The sequence below is a fragment of the Panthera leo genome, chromosome D1 (assembly GCF_018350215.1).
Source record: "Panthera leo isolate Ple1 chromosome D1, P.leo_Ple1_pat1.1, whole genome shotgun sequence".
In the NCBI taxonomy this organism is placed as follows: domain Eukaryota; kingdom Metazoa; phylum Chordata; class Mammalia; order Carnivora; family Felidae; genus Panthera; species Panthera leo.
In genome coordinates this window covers 78,013,765-78,038,676 of record NC_056688.1, presented here as the reverse complement: position 1 = coordinate 78,038,676, position 24,912 = coordinate 78,013,765, and the positions used below count along the sequence as shown (strand labels likewise).

Sequence of the window (24,912 nt, the reverse complement as noted above, 5' to 3'; positions counted from 1 at the left end):
TGTTTCCACTAAGATAAATGAAAGTTTTATTTTCCCTGCCAGTTGTTTAAAACTCCTTTGCATTTTTACACAACAGCCCATTTTTCATTACCAGGAAAGGTATGCAATTGGAACCATGCTACTTTTTACTCACAGTAAATCAATATGTGTCATAAGAGCAGAAAAGAAACTAATATCCCTCGCTATCATTGGACCTTCCCTTAGAGCTAGTCCCAGAAGATACTGCCAGGTTGGGTTGCTATAGTAACAGAGCTCTTGTGCCTCTCTTGCTTGGTTTGTTACAGTGAATTGATCTTTATCACACAGGTATAAACCTGAAGAATTTTTATGGTAAATAAGAAATTACAAAGAATCAATAACAAGGTGTTTGACCTTTCCATTGATCTGAGATGATTTAATTCAAAAGTAGTATTAAGAAAGTAACTCCCTAAGATTTCAAATTCCTTTGCTGACTTCCAATTAAATTATTCATTGTCTTTTCTTTAGGCTCCTTAAGCAGTCCCATTTCTTAAAATGTGGGGGAAAAATACCTTGACCCATTAGAGTGTTAGCATGGAACCTCATACGATTTTACCCAGCTGTGAAGGTCTGGTATAAAAATGTCTTGAAATGATATTAATCTACTTTAAAAATATCTACAATTAGCAAGAAGATTCAACAACACCCTACTGGCAATATAGAAGAATTAAATTCTGACTTCTATCAAAAAGATAACAGTGCAGAAAATATACTTTGTAATACATAGAGTTCTACTTTGTTTTGCCTAATCAACAAGATAGGCTATATAAAGCATTTAGAACAGCATCTGGCATACAAGTAAACACCTAATCCTAATAAATATTATTATAATTTTTATCACTATCATAATACAGTGAAACACATTATATCCCTTTCTATACAGTAGGCACTACTGATTATGCAACTGTAATGACCTTTTCAATCCAAATATTTTTAAAGTAAAGATGATATAAGGAATACACTACTACGTGGTTGAGCCTTAAATATATTATAAAAAGCTGCAGGTCCTTTTTAGAGGACCAGCCTTGTGGAATAGCATACTTGTATTTGATGGACATGCCCTAGGGAGACAGCTTCGAGAGGAGTGTAGTATTATGCGTTTGGGAGCTGGGACTTCAAATTGTTTATCATACTACCTACTTGAGACTTTAAACTCCCTAAGACTTTGTATTTTCATCTGTAACAAAAAGATAAAAGCAATTTCAAAACCAGCTGTGAGATGGAGAGAATCTAGTGAGGCAATATATACAAGGCACCTGCTGAAATGGCTGCTATAAATGATACTTGTTACATTTTAGCCCTCTTTCCTTTAAAGATTTTCCAGTCATTCCTTATGTCATAATTTCCAAATGGAACTTGAAAGTAAAAATGAGCATAAATTCAGTATTTCTTAGCAGTACTTCAATATATATGGGTTGCAACTCTGGCAAATAGTAGAAAACTTTCATTTCAATAGATTTTTTTTTTAAATTAAATTATTTTTCTTAATTTGCTTCAGTTGATAATGTCTTCCCCGAAGTATGTTTTCATGACCTCCTATCCCAGGATGATGTGATGCTGGGAGTGGGGGGGTGGGGGTGGGGTGGGGGTGGGGGGAATGCAGGGGGCAGGGCGGTAGGGGAAGGGCTGGAGAGAGAAACTTTCCATGGTGGGATACATTTTAGAAAATGCTAAATAGTACATCTCACTGTAGGAATTAATAGATCATATGAGTATATTCAACCCTTGGAGAAATCCCAGATAATCTCAGATAAAAAAAAAATTAGTATTGCTTTGTGGTAAAGAGTGTAAATTTGGGAGTTAGGCCTGTGAATGCCACTTTTATCTCTCATGAGCTTATCAGTTTGAGAAGTTATTCAACCTCCATGTTTCAGTTTCCTCATCTGTAAAGTAAGAATGGCAACAGTATGTTCCATCAGGAGGAGAGGTTAAAATGAGATCTACCATGTGCGCAGACAGAGGCCAATAGAGTCAGTTCAATAAAAGGAGTCCTGTTTAAACTCTTTAGCGTGATAACTGTTCTTTACAAATAATATCTTTGAACATCTTCTGGAGCTGTTTTTCCTTGGAACACTCTTTGAACGATGCTAAAGTACGATGTTAAGAGTAGTGACAAAGTGTAATTAAGTAAAAGACTATTCAGCATATTAGTGCCCAAATCAAGTAGCACACAAAAAAAGTCAACTACCTCACAACACGTGATTCCGCTGGCTTGTATTTTTTGCCAGAGATTCCTACAACCAGGACATTAGAGCAACTATGTGGTGTAAAGATCTTACCCCAGGGATGTTCTACTCATTAGAGCCATTTATGCCTATTTCATGCATTGGCAGAGATCAGTTTATCATATTGGACCATTTGCATGTCACTGAAAGTTGAGCCTTAAAAGGAAAGGGGTATCAAATGATTAAAGCTTTAATGACTAAGAGAGAGAAAACTGAGTGTATGGCTCACTGATGGCATCTGCAACGAGAAGGGACATTATTCAGATGTTTGCATGTTTGCTAGTGCTAACCCAAAACAATCTGAGCCGGTTTTCCAAATGGAGATATAAAACAGAAAAGGAAATGAATAAAAGGTGAGAGCTTCATCCAAGGAAACAATATGCTGCAAGTATACAGCAAAATGTGAAGTCCTCCCTCATCTAAATAACACCACGATTCCAATAAACCTCTGTACCCTTTTTCAGAAGATGGGAAGCTTAGCCAGTGACCAGAAAAATGAGCAGTCAGCTAATTAACCTGATGCCTTTTACAAGTCTCTTTAGTTATTCTCAAATTTGCAACGGTATCAGGTTGCTGATTTTTCTTCTTCTAAAGAGTTCATATTTTTAATGTCATCATCGGAAATAAATGCAGAACAACAACAAAGAAGCTCACTCATAATTCTATGCCCTCAACAATTAAAAACTTTTGAATTATTTCTCTTCTCTTCAAGTCTTAATCAGAATTATATATAATTTCTATATTATGTATATAATATAGAAATATTTATATAATATATAAGTATTTCAGAGAGATATTTTATATGTGAGTACGGTTTCAAAATCTGGATTTTTTTTCTACTTAACATTGTATCTTCAGTATTTCCCCACAATGATACACAAAAGTTTCCAAAATGATCATTTCTAGTATCTGAATGGTTATATTTTTCCATCATCAGACATGCAAATTATTTCTAATTGTGTTGTTGTACAACAAATCTCTTCCTTCACGTAGTGGTTTCTTTCCTTTAGATTAGAGGTTTCAAGTTTCAGCACACATCAGAATTACCCAGAGGGCTTGTTAAAACAGATGGCTAGCTGCCACCCCAGGTGAGGCCCAAGAATTTGCGATTCCACCAACTTTCTAGATGATGCCAATGCTGCTTATCTGGGACATCACTTTTTTTTTTTTTTTTTTTTTTTTTTTTAGTGTAGTCTTTCTTTTTTTAAAAAAAGCAAGCTCTGTGCTCAACATGGGGCTTGAACTCATGACTCCAAAATCAAGAGCTGCATGCTCTACTGACTGAGTCAACCATGCACCCCGCAGGGAGATCACTTTAAAAGTTACTATCATTTATATAGAATATTATCATCATTGAATTGGGACTGACAAATTGAATAGTACATTTTCATGGCATCTAAGAAATATTTCGGAAAACCCTTCCTACAAGCTTATACAGATTTATATTGGCACCTGACTTCTTGATACTGGAAGCCTGTGTAGAAACCAAGTAACTGAATGAACGAAAACACTGGAAAATGTGCATGTTTCTCATCCTCAAAATCACAACTTTAGGCCTCAGATCCGTGTATTTATATTCCAGAGATACATAGCATGGCCAAATGGTAACATCCAAACATCTGCCACCACAGAAGTCAACAAGGAGCTTTTTGGCATCATTGTCCAATTTCAAGTCAATGAAACATAACTGAAATACCTCGGAGGAGAGAAAGCACTTAGCTTGCTTGTCCACCAGATAGTTCAAAAACAATGTCACCACTGGAAGATGTAAGGCAAAAATCTGGCTTCAAGAAATTGTTTTTACATTTAGAAATAAGAGCATCGTGACTTTGTCAGGGGACTACTTGCATGCTTGCCTAAAAGACACAGTCAAAAATCTCAGACATTCTTTATATTTGAGTAGAAATTAGTCTCTCAACCTTAAATGAAGATATATATGTGTATAAACAAACAAGCCCACATAAGCATACAGATGTGTGTACATAAGTACACATGCATAGCCAGATATGCAAAGTAGTTATTCATACCTTGCTTTCTAGAAACTCACAGATAAGACATATGCTTAGCAAAGACAACATCTGCCAAAAATGTCTTCTGGGCTCTTTCTCTCTAAATTTGCAAACATTCTTGTATTTTTCATTCTGATTTTTTCTTATTATATCTTTTTGAATGTATAAGGAGAAGTTGCATTCATATACATAATAATCATAAAACCATACGTAGGTAAGGTGATTGGGTGTTGTCAACAAACCTTGGAATCAGTTAGCAATGAACTTGTTAACTCTGGCTTATGTTGAGAAGCGTAGATCAAGAGTAAATGTACGAGGTACAGACTAATTCAGAGAATCTTGTATTTATGACTTTCTAAGGGGTAGAAAGTCCGTGTTTTGGCAATTGTATTACCTTTAAGTAAATGCTAAGTCAACAGTCTTAACAGACCTAAATGACTCTAAATTGCTCTTTGGATGGACAAGTTCACTATGGCCATATGAAAATACTGCTGCTCTCAGGATGGACAGAACACTAGGGGATAAATGATAATATACCATGTAAATTTCACTGTTTGTACATGTTACATAATAATATGCATAAATGTACTGACTTATAATGTAGTAAATATGACCATACCTTGCAGCCTCAAAAGAGATACGGCAAAGTTTAAAATATGCCCATGTTAAAAGTGCAAAAATAAAAACCACAGAACTGCAATTCAGGGACAGGGAGGTAATTCCCCCTAGTGTGTTTGAGATTTTGACTCTAGGCACTTAGTACTTAATCCTGGTGTTCAGAGCAACTTAAAGTTAAGATGTTAGCAGCAACAACCAATTGATCATTTGAAAACCAATACCCTAGGTATTTTTGAGTAGTAACTGTCAGCTCCTTACAATAAATGAGTGCAAAATGACAATCAATTAAATATGGTCTGCGCCACAAATCAAAAAGTATTAGCCAAAGTGCATACACATCAATGAGACTTTTTTAGCTCGTCAATTCAGTGTAGAAGAAGAAATAGGGAGACAGCATATAATGAAAGGTGAATATAGTCTTCGTATGAAATTTCAGCTCCTAGACGCAACAGAATGGGAGGTAAAGGGAAAGCAGAGACAAGGAGAGGGGTGTTTTTAAAATCAACTTACTCCATGGTGGGGGTGGGGTGGAGAATAGACTCCTAGCAAGCTGAGGGATAAGAATTTCAACGAATACGTATTAATATAATTTCCTTTTTTGGCAAACAGTTTTAGTTTCCAATTTATGCAATGATAGTAAGTTTCCTTTTAAAAGGATTTGAAAAAAAAATGGACCAATTTTAAAGTGAAACCTGTTGTAAAAAAAAAAAAAAAACAGTATAAATTACCTGTGGACGTTGCCAAAAGAGAAAGGGGAGGACTACGGGTCATTATAACACTGTTCTACAGCACTTGTCATAGCTGAGTGATGCCCTAACTTGCGGGGCCAGTCAGGGAATGACCATATTCCAGTTAACCCTCTTAGTGCGCTTGGAACATCAAAAGCATGAAACTGAATGTGTGCGATATGTTCTGCTTTGTTAACTGACATTAAATTCAAACACTATCACTCAGGACTTGGAGGCAACTGTTTTCAGTAAAGCAAATCTCAATACCTCTAGAAACAAGCCATGAAAAGATTTCACTTGAAAGGAAACCATTTTCTGAACACAAAAACAGAGCATCAAAAAATACTTTATCTGTCCAATATGATATAAATTCAGGTTATTTATAAACGTGGGTATTAAATTCTCAGACCACTGACTCAATATGGAAGACCAGACAGAAATAGACATATGTGATATATATTTTTGCCTAAAGATATTGGGTTACATTATAGGGAAAAGCATCTAATTTACTGATCATGTGTTTGTTAACATTTCTAAATAAATGAAGCCCTATGTTTTGATTCCAGGCACTAAGGCCTAATGTTCTCAAGAAGCATGAGTTTCAATCGAGAAAGATCAACCTAGTCAAATGTAAACACATTTGCTAAATCCTTATTTTTTAATGTACTAAAGCAAAAGCAAAAGAAGGCAGCTTGGTAAAAATAAACATGTATGTAATCTTTGTAATAAGGAATTAGAGAACAATAAGCAATTACTAAGGCAACTGTCTATCTGAGTGAGGACATTCTTGCAGATTTGTTCTCAAACCTTTAATGGTCACATATCATTATATTTTTTTTCATTGCCATTACAAAGCAAAATAGCAATTATTAGCTGGAATTTTTTTAAAAAATCAATAACATGGTTCTAAAATTAGATTAAAATACAAAATGATTGACATTATTTTTGAGGACTAATTATGATTAAACTTTTCTTCTAATTATATGCTGTAGAGTCTTAAAAAATTCTCACATGAATAATTTTCAGTCAAAAGTTGAAATTAAGAAAACTTTACAGTGACAAAATTGCTACTGGGTCATCACTGACTTTGAGTATTGTTAGGAATTTTCATTGATGGTACTTGATGTACACACTCATTCTGCTCTACAAAACAGAATAACAAGCAAGATACTTCAACTTATTCAAATGAGAGAATACAGTTCCTCTGAATCATAACCTCTGTTCTTTAGGAAATGACTAAAAAATATGGTGGAAAAATACTTATGAATTGCAGATTTCTAGGTATATGTCAGTACTGTATTTTCGTCTTCTCGTTTTTGAAAAGAAGAATCTTGGTCTTAGGAAAAGTCACAAACTTATTTTGAGATTAAATGATTTTGATTATTAACAAAACAGATCAAGTGAAAGGCATGAAATGTTACTTTGAGCCCCTAGTAACAGCCTAAAACCTCCTGTGGTATCTAGTCAGATTTTTCATTAGTAAAATGGACATTAATGATTGTAAATGATTGTAAAATGGACAGAGACCACCAGAACATTCATTGGCACACATCCACATTTCTTTATTCTAACCCAGAACACTAAGTGAGAAATGGCGGTCACTATTTAACCATGCCATTGGAATGAGCTTTCATTCTTCTCGCTCTGGTTCATTACCCAAACTTCTGAACCCAAATCATGTTCAAATCATTTGAAAGTTACCAGAACCAATAGGATGATCATGTCCTAAACTTGGAATATGGAAGACTAGGACAGAACACTATTTCTGTTTCCCATGGGGATGGGAGGCAGAGGTCGGTGGATAGTGGTGGTGGTGGGGGTTAGTTCCTTTGAAACTAAATGTGTAAACAGAAAAGGAATTTGATTTTTCTTTTTCTCATTCTACTCGATCTCTATGATCTGTTTGGTGTGTGTGTTTGTATCTATGTAAAAAGAGAAAGATAGTTCTATTTATTTAGCCCTCAGTAGTAATTATGTATAATACATTTAAAAACATGTTCATACCTGGTATCTTCAAATCCAGCTGTAAACACCGTAAGGGAAGTTCTTGCTTAGTTACAGGTCATATTTCCCCTATAACCACCAACTCAAGCCCTGAATATTCTCATAAAGGACAAGATACCAAGTAAAAAGTAAAACTTTACCCTAATGAAGAGGATCTTTTCTCCCACTCGGTATCTTCCTTGGGAGAGCCTCTCCACACAGAATTTGTTCGGGCATTTGCAAGGAGGATCTTCAGAAATTCGCTTCACCTGAAAGAGAAAAGCAAGCAAGTTCATTTTCCTTAATCAGGTTCCATTTAGATTGATTTGTTCCATGGGTTCAAAGGCCCTGGACCATTAATGTTTTCAAATTTGTTCTATATTAAACTATGGACATGATATGAGCACAGAAATATCACATTACACCCTAACTATGTAAAAGTCAGGCCCTGAAGGCATTTTCTGAAGGCCAAATAACTGCACTAAGGCATAAGTTGGATGATGACAATAATAATGATGCTGGAGGATAATGATGAGCAAATCCCTTGGCAGTGGAGGAATAATGAGTAAGGTTCTCACTGGGGAGAATTAAAAAGATAGTGTACATCCGGTTGCCAAGATAAATAGATTGAAAGCTAGAACAGAATGTATGCTAACAGAGTAAAATTTCCTTACTATAATTGTGATGATATTAATTTTACCATTTTAAAAATAAATGAGAATTAAATTATTATTTTTAAAAAATGAATCCATTGTTTCATATTATTTTGAACTCTAAGATTTCCTTTAGGAAGTTGTCTCTATTTCACCCAGAGTCACCCAGAAATTCACTCCACCTCAGTAAACCTCACCTACCAAAACCTATTTGTGTGGCAGTATCTTACAATTTACATGTTATAGAATTCATGTCTGAATATCGAAGTCCATCTCTATTTTCTCTATCTCGCTACTCTTTAAAAAATACATAATCTAAGTGATATGCACACAACACTTATAAACAGTTGTGGCTCTTAGACGATAATGGATAGTCCATGATTTAAAAAAAAAATTTTTTTTAATGTTTATTTTTGAGAGAGAGAGACAGACAGAGCATGAGCAGGGGAGGGGCACAGAGAGAGGAAGACACACAATGTGAAGCAGGCTTCAGGCTCTGAGCTGTCTGCACAGAGCCCAATGCGGGGCTCGAACTCACGAACTGTGAGATCATCACCTGGACCGAAGCTGGATGCTTAACCAACTGAGCCACGCAGGTGCCCCTGGATAGTCCAAGATTTTAGGAACAAGTTTATACTTATGTTTTCCTTGACATGATGCCATGCTGTATCTCATAACTGTCCTCTCTCCAACTAACCAACCAACCAAACCAACCAGAACAATAATTTCCTGTGTTTTGAGCCAAAGTCACCATGGAAGAAAGAAAAGAAAGGTTGCCATGTGCCGCCTGCATTTGAGAAGCTAGATAGAACAAATTTAGATTCTAAAGGAATTCACTTGGGCTCCCCTCACCCAAATTCTTTCTACCACAAAGATATGGTTCCTGGAGCTTTGTCATTTTACATTTATTTATTTTGAGAGAGAAAGAGTACAAGCAAGGGAGGGTCAGAGAGAGAGGGAGAGAGAGAAAATCCCAAGCAGGCTCTCCGCACTGACAGTACAGAGCCCAATGCAAGGGTTGAACTCAAGAACTATGAGATCATGACCTGAGCCAAAACCAAGAGTCAGACACCTAACCGACTGAGCCACAGAGGTGCCCCAGGAGTTTTTTCATTAAAGAAACTCAAATAGTCCCTCAACTCAATGTCTGACTTTAATCAGCCTTCCACTAGGTAAAAACCACGGGAAGAGTGACACATGAACACACGTGCATGTTGGTGTGAAGGACTCAAACAGCTTAGTTTCCCTAGAATAAGAGAGGTTTTAGAAAGAATGGAAGCATAAGACACTAGAGGGAAAACTAGAAAGGGTGGAGGAATCCTGAAGCAAAACTTACCTTAAGAACTATACAATATGCCTCAGCGAAGACCTATAAAGAATTAACACTATTGCTGAGGGAAAGAGAATCAACCTCAGGATGTATGTTTTCATCAGCCCCCTCCAGAATCCCTGATTTTACCAACATACAAACCTGTAACTCTTGGTACTTATTTTTACCATAGCAAATTGTGTCTCAGTTATTGGTTAACCTTAATGTCTCTTTGCTTGATTGTGAGTTACATTGGGTTAAGATAATATCTCATTACAGTTTTAACTTCTTGAAATAAAGCATGATGCCTTAATGGAATATGTGTTCAATAAATGCATATTGAATAATAAATGAATGGTAAATAAGACATGTGCCTATATAGGACACAGGGGGAAATTAATGCAATAAAATCAAGACTGGATTCAAAGAATAGTAGAAATGGTTTTCACTGAAAAATGAGGAAGCTACCTAACAATCATTAAGTTAGTGATTGGGCCCATGTCTTTGAGTTATGAATTTTTTGTACTGTATAAAACTTGGCTCACAGCTATATACACCCACCCACCCCAGTATTAAGAGAACTCTGCCCCTAGGGATTTTTTTGAAGGGATATTCTTGAACAAGATGGCAATTATCGAACAAGAAGTACAAAAATTGGGTAATACAAGTGTCATTCCCTTCCATAATGAGGAACCACATTCTGGGGTATGGAGGTGTCAATGAACATAGGCTGTTTTCAGAGTCCCTCTATGTGTATCTCTTTCTATATATGTCTCTTAAAATGTGTTTAAAATAAAGATGTATACATAGGACAACTATATATAAATTATGTTGAATTTATACCACTGCTAATTTATACCATAACTTTTCACCCCAATAAGGGCTTCCGTAAGAAAGGGAGGAAGGAAAGAAGGGAGAGATGAAAAGAAGGGAGGGAGGGAGAAGGACTTTGGCCATCCAGAAGAAAATCAGGCAGTGAGCATTGTAAAAACACATGGCCCAAACTTTAGGAGAGCCATACTTGGCACAGCTTCACTGCCACACAGTAACTGGACAAAACAGTAGACTGGTGTCCAAGTGGTTCCTCTGCTAAGACAATACAATCACAATTATATATGGAAAGTATTTCCACCTTGAAATGTTCTTATACAAAACAAAGAAACTATTGGGATGAAATGAAGTAAAACACAAGGAACATTTTCTCAAGTGACCTGCCCTTCTCCAATGCCTTCCTAGCTTTGAAAATGGACTTGTTTTTTTAAAACCAAGGGCTTTTTTGTAGTTGTGTGAGGGGTGGAGGCAGAAATGGAAGAGACAAGGCCAGACTGTGGGTAGTGGAAATATATTGTTAAGTCAACAGTTACTGATGACATCTGTGCTTCTAATATTACCTTGGGATAAGTCAGTCTGGCAGGTGTTCTGTTTTTGGCCAGGAACCCAGCCAATTTTCTGCTGAAATAGGATTTCAAGAGGAGCCTGATTACTCAGAATTATACTATCTCTCATCCCCAGACTGAGGAAGTTGATGGAGAAGAGGAAGAAAGTAAGAATGGTTTCTTAGAACTGTATTCAATTCATTGTGTGGGAATGCGCTCACCATGAGGGAAGGCAAACAGAGAACTCAACCTAACCCCACTGTTTTATCACAGCTGATTCCCTCTATCAGGACATCTGGAGAATATATTCATCTGAATGGACTCCACTGTGTTTCTCTGATGATATCTTGATTAAAGAAGGTGGCACGGATTATCTGCATAAAGGTCACCAATTTTTTTTTTCAATTTTCCACAATTTCTCAAAAGAAATGTGAGGAAACACTGAAAGTTTCAAACTGGCAGTTATTGCTGGAACTGTTCATTGGAATATGATATCTTAGCACAGGTCAGCTTCTCTTTCTTTTTCTTTACTCTTCTCTCTTCCCTCTCCCCCCTTTTTTCTTTTGTTCCCCGTCTTTCTTCTCCTTCCTTTCCCTTTTTTTTTAGTAAAATAATAACTTTTCCAGAGTAAAAATAGTCAATATTATTAAATAAACACAGGGACTTTGCAAGCAATTTCTATCTTATACCTTATTCTACAGTGCATTCTGCAGTTCATGACTTTCAACTCCCCAATGGCTATATATGCCTTACATACAGTGAAGCAGTTGCCATAGGAACTCTATCTATTTGACATATGAAGCTCGGATTTAAACCATTAGTGAATCTCAGATTATTTTTTGTCTTTGTTCCACTGTCCCTGAAATAAAATACGCCAATGAGAAACTATCACTTAAGCAGAATGTGAATATTTCAACGCAATTTCCCCAATGTAGCATGAAGGAGACTGTAAGAGACTTCCTGTGGCCAGATAAGTTTGGAAAATTCCAGATTAAACAAGACCGTATTATAGAACTCACTACTGCCTTTGACATGCCAAAGAGCACTGCCAAACTCCAGACAGGGACTGTAGTAAGCTGCATTTCTCAGACTAACATAACCATAGAATTGTTTTCCCCATGGGGCATCTGGCAGTGTGTTTGATTAAACACTATTTGAGAAAGGCTGGTTTAAAGACTTTTAAAACATAGTATTCTAGCTGGCAACAATACAGAAATATCCACTTTACACATTTCCTACATTCAGTTAAAACCCCTTAACTAAATAGATGGTTATGTTCCCAAACTCCATTTGGTAAATGTTAAAGGGTGTTTAAAGCTCTTCTGAAATCCCCTTCTTTGTTTGCAGTGGAGTGAGCAGAGCCTGGAGTAGAGAGGACCACCAGAGAGTGACAATCTGGCCATCTTAAAGACAGTGCCCATCTCATTCTACTCAGCTGGAATATTGGCAAAACTTTTCAAAAGTCCCTTTCATACTTATTGCACCACCTTCTCCCTCCTGTCATTGTTCTCCTCTACTCAAGATGAGGATGATCACACACTGGACAAGCTGGTGAAAAAAATGGACCCTTTCTGGCTACTTCTCCCAGGTTCATGTAAATGGCTTCAAGTGGCAATGTCTCCACCCTCTGCAAAGCTACAGCACGGTTGAGTAGTACACATATCCCCAGTACACATGGCTTTTCTTCATAAATGGAAAAAAGGCAGAAGCTTTTTTAAACGTTTATTACCTACGCTGTTAATTTATCCAGTGTGATAGAGATGAATAAAATATGGTCCTGTCACTGAGAACGAGAATTACACCCAGAGAAAAATGGGCATTTATGCCCAATAAGGCACATCCCTCATTAAATATACACAAAACTTTGGGGGCATCAAGGACTAATTTGTCCATTTTGCCTGGGATAAGAGATGCCAACAAAGTTTACAGGAGGCTGTGCAAACTGAATTTTAAAAGATGAAAGAGTACTTAAATGAACATTCAAAGGGTGAGTAAGCAGAATTCTGGTGAGGAAAGCGAGTGAGGAAAAACACAGAATATAAAATTTCCTTAGAAATTTGGGATTAGCAGACATGCTTACAATGGATATATCAGAATGCAAGAATAAGTCCAGAGGATAAAAAGTCAAGGAAAGACAAAATGGGCCAGAACATGGAGGGCTCATGTAGCATATAAATGAGTTTGGGCATTACCCTGGAATGTCACAGGGAACCCCTACATAATTTTAATCAAGTCCCAGTTGCATTTTTTGCTAATCAATATGGTAGCAATAATGTTCAGGGGAGAAAATTACAAGAACAGAACAGTAAACAGTATCAAACACCAGAAAGTGGTCTCATAATTTGAGAACTAAAAAAAAATTCATTTGGTTCAGAAATTTACTCATTAAAAGTCTAAGCATTGACTTGGCCAGAACTCTACATATAACGCATTGGAGAAAGTGAACAGAGGTCACAGCTAAGACAAAAAGGGAAAAAAAATCAAGTGCAGTAGCCCCAGAGAAACACTTTATAAGAAAGACTAAAGGAACATCTCACTCTAAAATAAGTTGAATCCAAGAAGTATAGCTAGGAAAGGAAAAAAAAAATGTTCTCATCATTTTATAAATAACACACCATTATCTACTATTAATACAATATTTTATTTAACTTCCTTTATTTCTAATAAAAATGATAATTATGAGAAGCAAGCAAGGCATGTGACCAAACCTAAAAACAGTCCTGTGGTTATAAAATCCTTTTAGATGGCGTTGTATTAACATGCCCTGCTTAGTCTTTAATTCCTGACTGGATTGAACAAAAGAAAACTCAATTAAATTGGTATTGGCTAAGATACCCTGACAAGCTAAGGTTAAGCTTGTTCCCCTTAGAAATGGAAATTCTCAATCTGTCAAACTGTTGCACTTCTGCTTATCTGAATCTGCAATATAGGCCATTGTGTCACATGGGGAAAAGCAAAAGATGAGGCAATGTCTCTGCAGCCTATAGTGTCAGTCAGCCATTTTCCCAGCACTTTGCAGCTCAGACCCTAGAGAAGGAAACCAAGCTATGGGCCAGCACTGCTTTGCAGTCCTGCCTAGCCCACATAACTGGTGTTATGGTTGTTGCTAGTTTCTAAGGACTTTGCCCATGTCGGAGACATACTTCAGTCTCACATCCCTAAGGTAACCAGTTTTTTGAAAAGTTGCATCAGTACTTTTTAGATTTGCACTCAAATTAGATGTGCTGGGAGATGAATGCTTGCACATCATCAAACACGCTTCCTATAACCAAAAGCTACTTTTAACAGACAACAGAGGTAGCCAGAGCATTTTAATTCATCCAGTTTGCTGTTACTCCCAGAATCTGTTTTGTGTGATTATGAGGGTATAATGAAACTATTCCCTAATCTGCCAAAGACTGTGACTCTGGGACTTTGCTAAGTAGAAGGGTGGGGACCCCAGACAGTTGGCAAAACCGGGTTGGGATTGAAGCTCCTCTCCCCTCAGCAGGTGATTCAACCCCAAAGTTTCAGCTTCTTCAACAAGAAACGCATCCTCTGATAACAACAGCACTTGAAAAACAATGATGGATCCTGACCCTTAGCAGGCAGGCACCAAAGGGCCATTATGTTCCCTGTGGTATGTTTGTGTTCTCTTCTTTAACAAACCTCAAGATCTCATGCCTCAGGCTCCTTATCTGTGAAATGAAGAACCGTGAACCAAAACTATCAAGGTTGAACTGTTTGTAAAGGTAACTTTTAGGAAGCCAACTTAATCAGCCTAAAATTTTAGATACTGCTAGGTAGAATTAAGTGATACTTTGTTGCAAATGACTGGCTCAGTTTTGAATCACAGATTAGCTACTTCAACTGTTGTAGGACTACAAACTTTTTCATAGGATTTCAAAATGAATTTCAAAGGTTAGACTGATAAGAAATTATACAGAATGAGTTCTGAAGTTCAAAAACGACAAAGTGCTAGTAAGAAGTCCAACCAATTTTACTTACTGCATCATCCAGTAAATTCCCCGTACTCTTTTTTCCAGAAGACTTTGATGAAGGAGAAGGTGAAGGAGAAGGGGCAGAAAGTGTTTCTTCTTGTTCAATCTCTTTTTCCAACTTTATCAAACCAGGAGGTTCCACACCATACCTTTTAAAAGACACCAGATCAATACACATGCATAACTTATAAAGACAGACTTGCCATATGTTACGTTTGATCATGAACTGCATAGGACCAAATTGCTGACTTTAAAACTAACTTTCTCTGGCATTGAAATGGTAAGTTCTTAAATTGGCATCCTTTAAAGCAGGAAAAAACACATATATCTGATTTAGATATATGTATCTATAGATGTGTGTTTTGAAGATATAGGTCTGTAAATAAAGATACACACACATACACACTTATGTTTAGATATGTATACACACACACTAATAGACACCTGACATATTAAGAATAAAAATACCCCATGTAATATATTGAGGCAATAACATGAATTAGCATGTAAAGTTTAGTCTTCAGCTTTCAGATTTACTAGCTTTGAGATTAATGTTATAACTGAATTTCTATTTTGAACACAAACTTGTTAAAGACAAAAATAGCAATCCCCAAGGTAAACATCCTTATTCGCTGCTAATTGTACAACTCCTATGAGCCCAGAGCAATGTACTATGGGTTATACTGTGTCATATGTTATACTCTTAAAAACAACACAAGGAGGAGCACTTGGGTGGCACATTTGGTTAAGCGTCTGACTTCGGCTCAGGTCATAATCTCGTGGTTCATGAGTTCGAGCCCAGTATTGGGCTCTGTGCTGACAGCTCAGAGCCTGGAGCCTGCTTCACATTCTTTGTCTCCCTCTCTCTGCCCCTCCCCCGCTCATGCTCTGTCTCTCTCTGGCTCTCTGTCTCTCTCTGGCTCTCTCTCTCTCAAAAATAAAACAAAGTAACATTTAATAAAATTTAAAGAACAGGGGCACCTGGGGGGCTCAGTCAGCTAAGCATCTGTCTCTTGGTTTTGGCTCAGGTCACGATCTCACAGGGGTGGGATGGAGCCCTGTATCAGGCTCTGTGCTGACAGTGTGGAGCCTGCTTGGGATTTCTCTGTCTCCCTCTCTCCCTGCCCCTCCCTCACTTGTGCTGTCTCTCAAAATAAATGTCTCTCAAAATAAAGAAATAAATTAATTAATTAAAAACAACATAATGAAGGCATATATAGGGGTATGGTGGAAGAAAATGAATAGGGAGGAAATAGAGTAGCAAGTTAGAATAATAATATATTAAAAATTATGTGTTATAAATTATCAGTGCCATAGGAGTTCAAGGAAAAAAGAGATGTAGTTGTTATCAGCATTCTTATCTCCCATAATTATATTTTTCTTAGGCTAAATTTAAAATTGGTTTGGTTTCTTAGATGCATATCAGTTTATTTAGGTGGAGAAGACCAAAGATAATTCCAGAATTTGGGAGCTGTGAAGGACCTTTGGGATCATCTAGTTATACTCTTACATTTTTACAGAATAACAATCCAGACAGGGTGCAGAACTAGCTAGGAGCAAGACAAGGAAATCCAAATTTTTTGAGTGCAGGGCTGAGGCTCTTTTTCTCTGAGATTTTAATCAGGTGATTACATGGAGAGGAAAGGAGAGGGGGGAAAAGGGAGAGAGAAAAAGAAAGAAAGAAGAGGAAAAAGTCCCTTGGAAATATTAAAAAATAGGTTACTAATAACCTACAAAGTAAATAATCTATATAGAGAGACTATGTAGAAGGTATGTCTACTACTTTAGTATGAATAGTATATTAAAAAGATCATTAAATGCAAAAGCTTAGATTATTGTCCTTTTCTAACAGCTTGTTACCTTAACTAACATCATCACATGTGTTCAGTACATACTTGTAAAGGAAGCAATTTCTCCACTCTTGATGTTTTGTTCTGTTGAGGGTGTTCAGTTAGTTTAATTCCTGGCCTCTCTCTTTCATTACTCACTCTTCTCCATCAAGATGAAGGAATTTATCAAATTGTAAAATCTAAGAATCAACTGAGCATACTTGACTCAGTTCCTCCTTCTTCTAGGGAAGAGGCTGCCTTCAAAAAGGCCCCATTGGAAAACTCCACCTTGGGGCACTTGGGTGGCTCAGTCGGTAAGTGTCCGACTTCAGCTCAGGTCATGATCTTGAGATTCATGAGTTCGAACCCCATGTCGGGCTCTGTGCTGACAGCTCGGAGCCTGGAGCCTGCTTCGGATTCTGTGTCTCCCTCTCTCTCTGCTCCTCCCCCACTCACACTCTGTCTCTCTCTCAAAAATAAATAAACATTAAAAAAAATTTTTTTAAAGAAAACTCCACCCTGACTCATCTTTGTAATTAGGTAGTTAAATTGGCCAACTTCTAGAGGTCAGTTAAAGATGCTGAGCATGCCTGTCAACATGGATCTTATCAGTAATAAAGGTGCTATTTGATGTTCCATTTGCAACGCTCGTATTTCAATATCTGATTTTTTTCAGAATTTAGAGGCTGAGGATGTATGATGTGTCAGAGGCTCTTTGAAAGCTGAAAACCTGGAATTTAGTACAAAACAGTTTAAGCTGCCACAACTCAACCGAACAATAGCCATTTGGGGAAATGTCTCTAATGAACATAATAATTTTTACTTACATAAATCATTAGCTAAAAGACCTAGGCACCATTTACTGCATTTTTAACGTTTTACATATATTATTCAGTTCATGGGACATAAGGACAGCATGCACTAGCCTGCAAATCTGTAACAGTGGAGCCCACAGTCTGATTCACAGCATCCCCAGGAGCTGGCATAGATCTTGGCACACAGCAGGTACTCAATAGCTATTATGTGAATGAAAAAAAAAAACCTCATAGTGTCATATAACAATGATTGGGGTTCCAAATATGAATGTGGTTTCATTATTCTGGATCTTTAATTGCCTATCATTGTCATAAAACATGTCAATAGTAAGTGCATAGAAATGATTTACCAAAAGTTTTTCCAGATTTAAAACCCCGTCCAAAACCAACCCAAATACATCTTTTGTTTTTCCTTTCTGCTACTTCATTAATTACACTGAACCCAACCCAGCATCTCATTACTGTTGACAAGTACCAACAACACTCACGTGGAGATTTGTGTATCATTTTTCCCTGAGGTAGACTTGAGCTAACTGTGCCATTGACCTATTCTTTAAATTTAGCAAGTCACTTAACCTCTGGAAGTCTGTTTTCTATCAGGAAAGTAGAAATGAAAATGGCCTGCCCTAGAGGTCCTATGGAACAGTGCAGGGAGGGAGGGAGAATGTTGGAAAAGCAACTACTGCTGACTGACCATCTTTAATGTATCCAGCACATTTGGGCATCTTGACGTACATTATTTCTGAGGCTCCTTTTAAGTTCAATGGAAAATGGAAATTCTGACTCCTGCGTTTTAATAATGTTAGAAGGAATTTTAAAGGAGTATCCATTATATGCTCGGTACAGGGTCTAATACATGGCATAGCCTCTGAAAATGTGTTGGTAATTGACATATCAAAGGTTGTACCACTAGGAAACTACAGCACTAAGGTACTTTGGGCAAAGCTTTTGAAAAATATATTACACCACCAGATGAAATAATGTAACAGCCTGAATACTAAGATGTAAAGTAGTATTATCACTACTGTTTATATTATTACTATTGTTTGTATCCTTTACAAAAGAACTTATTACAGGCTTTCTTTATACCAGTTTCAACAGCAGAAAATATCTCAGTGCTGGATTGTCACACAGCAAGTTATAAATTCAGCTTTGCTACTACCTCACCCTTTTTAATCTCCCTGGATTTCTTTGAATTCTTAGTCCATCAAGGCATAAAATTGTGTTATGTTTTAATGTTCTTAAGAGAATAACACAAACTGGGCAGTGAAGCTAGAGGAATTTAACACACTAGAATTCGCAGCCAATTAAAAGTCAGTCATAAGTAAAAGCATCATATTTCAAAGTACAAATTAAGCCAATTGGAAAATATGATTTCATTTGTAATTGTTGGTGGAATCAGGCCACCTTTCAGGAATCGGCTGCATATTTTTTCTTTCTTTCTTTCTTTCTTTCTTTCTTTCTTTCTTTCTTTCTTTCTTTTTCTTTCCTTTCTCTTTCTCTCTTTCTTCCTTCCTCTTTTCCCTTTCTTCCTTTCCTCCCTCCCTCCCTCTCTCTCTTTTTTTCAAAGTAAAATAATAAAAAATATGTTACTAGAGTAACAACAGCCTTCACCATATCCGATACAAAGTAGACTTAGTTTGAATGAAGTTGGTAACAAAGTCTTATGCAGAAAACCTTGCCCTGGAGGCTTTTCTTTATCTGGGAATGTTGAAAATTAGCTCTGCCACTGAACATAGAAAATCAACACTAAGCTCCAAATCTCTGCTTATATTGGCTTTTAAATACTTCAAGCTGCCTAAGGTAGAGTCAGCTAGTCCCAAAATGCACACTTAAATACGGTTCATTGGCTTCCTGTCTGTCTGGAGATGTCAACAGGCTGTAAATCATGACATTCCCCTGGGGCAGGGGGCCCGCACCTGCAAGCCAACTTAGTCACCAAATAGGTCTTTTTTTTCCTACTCTCCAAAAGGCTGCTCCGTTCTGGTTTCCATGATTAATTCTATACCACTTCACATTTCTACTTTGCGAGGCTTTCACAAATCTATACTCTTTTGTATTCCTTTTTGGCTATAAGATTTTAGGGTTTTAGAAAAGAGAGTTTGTTGCTTTCCCACTGAATAAGGGTCAAACTAAAGATAGCAAGAAGGTTGAAGGCACAAAAATCTTCTGTATACTCCAGTTATAGAAGACTAGAGTGAGTAATGAAAGGGCAATGAATTTGGTTTTGTCTCATTGAAAAAACAATGCAAAGGGCTAGGAGAAGGCTCTTCTGGTTAAGGATTTTATGAAGAGGTTCTAGGAATGGTGTTTTTATTTTTCTGGCACATGACACAATTTTTGAGATTAGTCTAGATGACATGGTTTAGCTTCCAAACTGAGCCCTGAATGAGAGAATTCATTCAAACTATTAACTAGACTAGAATTTTCAAACAAAAGACATCCGGGGCCTATTTCACTAGAGTTAGGGGGAGACATTTTAAAAACTCCCCCTTTTTAGGGCAGATAAGTTTAGAGATAAATGAATAAGTTTATAGTTAACAGATAGTTTATAGGTTCTTGCAGTTTTGCCCATTTTTATTCTGTTTTGAAGTAATTTAAAGATAGATTTACATTTGGAAGGAAATTTCACCTACATGAACACATGTGATGTCCTTAGTAGTCAGAGTCAAGTGCTTTAATTAGGATGCATTAATTAATAAATTTTGTATAAGAGTATATTTACTTTAAGCAACATTTAATTAGGCCATGGATTGAAATAGGAGACTAATGAAAATATTCACCAAGTATGTTTCTTTCAAATGGTCATAAATTTTGTTCAAAATTAAGGAAGCACTCAAAAATAAAAATATAAAAAGCTCCACTAAGATATTAATTATTGATTATAGCCCCAAACCAAAATATAAAAAAAAAGTTCACTTTTAGCATAAAGCTAATCTTAACTCTGCAGTCTGTAAGAGGGTGAATTTACAGGAACATTTTTCAGCAATGGATATCAAGGCATTGTCATTAAAAAGATCTTTCAGTGTTTATTGACCTGTTTTTGCTGAGTGTTTTACTTTTCAAAAGAAAAACATGCATATTTTACACTCAGAAACTGACTTGGTTTCTGAAATATTAACAGTGGGATTTCACTCTCCAGTGATGATAGCTCTATTTAGCTGAAAATAAAAGGAAATTTTGCCCATGAGAACAAAACTAAGTGGTCTCATTCTCCCATCTCAGAACTCAGAGAAGCCCAGCTCCAATGGGGCTTAGCTGAGTGTTCCCAGGCAAAAGAACATGGCAGAGAATCAGAAGCATCCTGATAATCATATCTGAAGTGATGTTGATGCTTTTAAGATAACATCTGTGTAATGTTAAGATGTAAGTGTTCACAATCAAATATAAAAAAAAGCATCATCTATCAGTGATTTTTTTAAATGCACACAAACTCACAAGATTGTACTAGAGACTTTGTTAGAGTCACAACTCATCTACTGTGCGTGCAAATTCATGTATTGGTTTTAAGAGCAAAACTGCCAGTTTTGGCTAAATCTGCCTTAACTCAATAATTTATGTAATCCTCTGTGGAGAAGTGGGGAGAGGAGGAAGCACAAAATAAAGAGGTAGACATGGGTTTTAATAAATCTACAGAAAAATTTAGGAGTAAAATTAGATCACGTAGATGAATTTTCCTTTTTTTTCCCTTTAACTAATATGCTCCAACTTAGGGCTTAGGTAATGAGATTTGGGTTTATTGGGTTGTTGACTGTAAAACACAACTGACCTTCTATTAAAATAAAAATAAAAAGGTCTTCAAATGTGTGCAGATAAAATGTGCATACATTTATATTTATTTTTTTTTATTTTTTTAATGTTTGTATTTATTTTTGAGAGAGAGACAGACAGACAGAGCACAAGCAAGGGAAGGGCAGAGAGAGAGAGGGAGACACAGAATACGTAGCAGGCTCCAGGCTCTGAGCTGTCAGCACAGAGCCCGACCTGGGGCAGGAACTCACAAACCGGAGATCATGACCTGTGCGGAAGTCAGATGCTTAATCGACTGAGCCACCCAGGCGCCCTGTTTATACATTTATATTTTAATGTTCAATCTATCCAGTTGGCATTCGACTGTTTTGCCTTATCCTGCACACAACAGAAGTAACACCCTGAATAACCCCAACACATTTCTGGTTTTCAGTGTAGGTGTGCAATACTTCACATCACCTAAATAGGTGAATAAAATAGCAATGTTTACAAATCAAGCATTGTAACATGAAGGCTATCTTAATCCTTAGATAATTCCTTTGTGAAATTAGGAATATTTTTTTGTAATGTGAATAATTACTGCTTTCACCAGCTCACATGGTCATAGTGTGGTGAGAAATTGAGCCACCCATTTCTATCACAGATGCTGCTGCTGCTGATGGCAGGATGAAAATTTGGGGGGTGATGGTTAGATTTATGGCATAGACTGCAGGAAGGCTTCAAAGATGTATACTTATCTCTAAACTCATCAACTTGTATACATTAAATACGTACAGCTTTTTCTTTGCCAATCGTATGCAATAAAGTGCTTTAAAAAAAAAAAAAAAAAAAAAAAAAAAAGGAAAGAAAGAAATGGAGCAACCCAGAATCTCAATTTTGAAATATTTGGGGAAAAAAAACCCCATAACACTTGACATGATCCTTCATCATGATATTCACCATGCCATTATGATCCTCTTCCATTAAAATTAAAATTTTAATTTGTTTTATATACTATGGCAAGGGGCAATTTACACCAGACACGGAGATTTCTAAAGGGATTTTGTCATTGGGAAGCATGTCTTCTCCTTTGATGACTCAGTCATAGAAAGTTTACTTCAGCAGGATTCCTAATCAGAGTGTTCTGGTCATAAAAAGGGTAATTACAAAATATAAAACAAACCCAAAACACAGGCAACTAATACAAATTAAAGAGGAAAATGACAACTCACGGCTAATTCTGCAGGTAGTGCAACTCCTTCTCTTTACCTCCATATCACAGCTTTCAGAACCATGATGCTTATTTCATTCATATATTTAGATTATGAAAGCAACAAAATGGAATCTGGCATTGTAGAATATTCTAGCAGTATAATTAAAATAAACAACTGAAGGACGCCTGGGTGGCTCAGCCAATTAGGTGTCCGACTTCGGCTCAGGTCACGATCTCACAGCTCGTGGGCTCGGGCCCCACGTCAGGCTCTGTGCTGACAGCTTGGAGCCGGGAGCCTGCTTCACATTCTGTGTCTCCCTCTTGCTCTGCCCCTCCCCCACTGTGCTGTATCTCTCTCTCTCTCTCTCTCTCTCTCTCTCAAAAATAAATAAACTTAAAAAAATTTTTTTAAATAAATAACTGAACAAAAAGTGTTCTGCCTCCCCTTCTATTAAGCAGGAACTCCAGACCATCCATGTTTCTCTCACTTTACCATTTCAGGGACAGTTGCTCATTTACTGAGATTTTACTTGGTGTATTTTCCTCCTGCCTGAGTATTTAACTTCCCCCCTTTTAGGGGACATCTGTAGAGTCCTTGGTAGCCCTTTCACTCAAGGTTGTTTGCCCTACAGGTCAGAAGCCCCAAGACTGGTGGAGGAGTAGTTTAGCAGAGTCCTAGAAGCAACTGATACCTTGGTCTTACTCCTTTATAGAAACCAAGAAGGTGACAGTGCTGTAGGGGAGTGGGGTTCCAGGAAACAGCTGGACACTACAAGCTCAAACTAAGCCCTAGTGGTAGAGAGATAGAGGCCTAGGGGACCCTCTCCCAAGGCCTTCACACAGTATCTGGGAACAGAGTGGGAGAGAATAGGGACACCTCCAAATGTCTCAAATTGACTTTTTCACTTTGAGTGGAGCCTCAGTCAGATTTACTTTGAATTCTTTAAAAATAAAAAAGGGGCGCCTGGGTGGCTCGGTCGGTTAAGCGTCCGACTTCGGCTCAGGTCATGATCTCGCGGTCTGTGAGTTCGAGCCCTGCTTTGGGCTCTGTGCCCACAGCTCAGAGCCTGGAGCCTGTTTCAGATTCTGTGTCTCCCTCACTCTCTTCCTCTCCCCTGTTCATGCTCTGTCTCTCTCTGTCTCAAAAATAAATAAACATTAAAAAAAAAATTAAAAAAAAAAAGTATACCCAGACCTAGATGAAAACAACATCTTCCAATCAATTCCTAAGTTTTATTTTGAATCAAGACTTCTTCAACCACTTGTATCCTCATTTCTAATTCTTTGGGCTTCATAGAACTGTCAGAGGTTCCATTTGGTCATTTGCCAGATAATAAAAGAGAAGACGTGAAACCAAAGCAGATTAGCTGAGGTAATAAAGTCCCTTTCTCTGCCTACTTAGCTAGGATTATGACTTTTACAATTACTCCTTTTTTCCTAGAAGAAAAGGATTCCAAACATCTCTCCCCTTATGAAGGATAATATTCTAGGACTGTCTTTAATCAAAATATGGAGAATAATTTAAAAACTATCCTCCTACTCAGAAGTAGAAGCTAAGAGAGCTGACAGGTGCCCGGGTGGCTCAGTCAGTTGAGAGAAAATGTATTGGATGGGAGGATATGCTTTTAGTAAATGCTTATCAGACATAGTGGCTTCGACAAGATCATGGTGCTAAGAATATTAGTGGCATGCTTTATTTTGAACAACTGCTCTTGAGCTGTTCGGACGGATTATATTGGAAAAAGTAGCTTCTCAAAACCCAGGTTAAATTAGCAACGAAAAACCAGCAAGCTTCTCAATTGCTTCAATGCTGAGGATGGTCCATGTCTTGACATAGTGGCAGCAGTTTGACCTACCTGGCTGCAATCCGGCCAAGCTCTAGCAAACAGAGACACACTTCTCTGGGTTGCTTGTGGAGGACTGAAAGACAAGACAGAGGTGGACACCTTTACAATAGAAGGGACTGTAAAGCAGCTCAATAGCAAACAGGCTTGCCAATGACCTCTCTTCTCTCATGCTTCCAGTAAATGAGCTAGTCTTCATTCTGACATTCACAGAAACCATCCTATCCCACGATACACTTAGCTCTACTAAAGTCTTAAAGCCCTTTCAAAACTCTGCCCAATATTCCTCCTCAAAGCCAAGAGTCTCAGGAAATCTCATCCTGAGTAAATCTCCCCCGGAAAATGCTTTATTAGTTAGTATTAGTAAGTCAATATTGGAAACACAAGTAGCTGTGTTATGATATAAATAGTTGATATTTTAAAATACATAGTACATGAGGCAACTGAGTGGCTCAGGAGGTTAAGCATCCAAATCTTGATTTCAGCTCAGGTCATGATCTCACGGTTCATGAGATCGAGCCCTGCATTGGGCTCTTCACTGATAGCGCAAAGCCTGCCTAGGATTCTCTCTCTCTGTCTCTCT

The 24,912-nt window shown here is 37.3% G+C and overlaps 1 protein-coding gene across 1 annotated transcript in view; it reads right to left on the bottom strand.

Annotated features, from left to right (window-relative positions):
- GAS2 (growth arrest specific 2) overlaps positions 1-24,912 on the bottom strand; it is a 130,348-nt gene that overhangs the window by 42,421 nt on the left and 63,015 nt on the right. The window contains exons 5-7 of the mRNA XM_042906676.1: positions 24,342-24,405; positions 14,907-15,048; positions 7,743-7,850 (exon numbers count right to left, since the gene is read on the bottom strand). Coding sequence (XP_042762610.1) covers positions 7,743-7,850; positions 14,907-15,048; positions 24,342-24,405 — 314 coding nt within the window. The remainder of the gene's footprint in view (positions 1-7,742; positions 7,851-14,906; positions 15,049-24,341; positions 24,406-24,912) is intronic.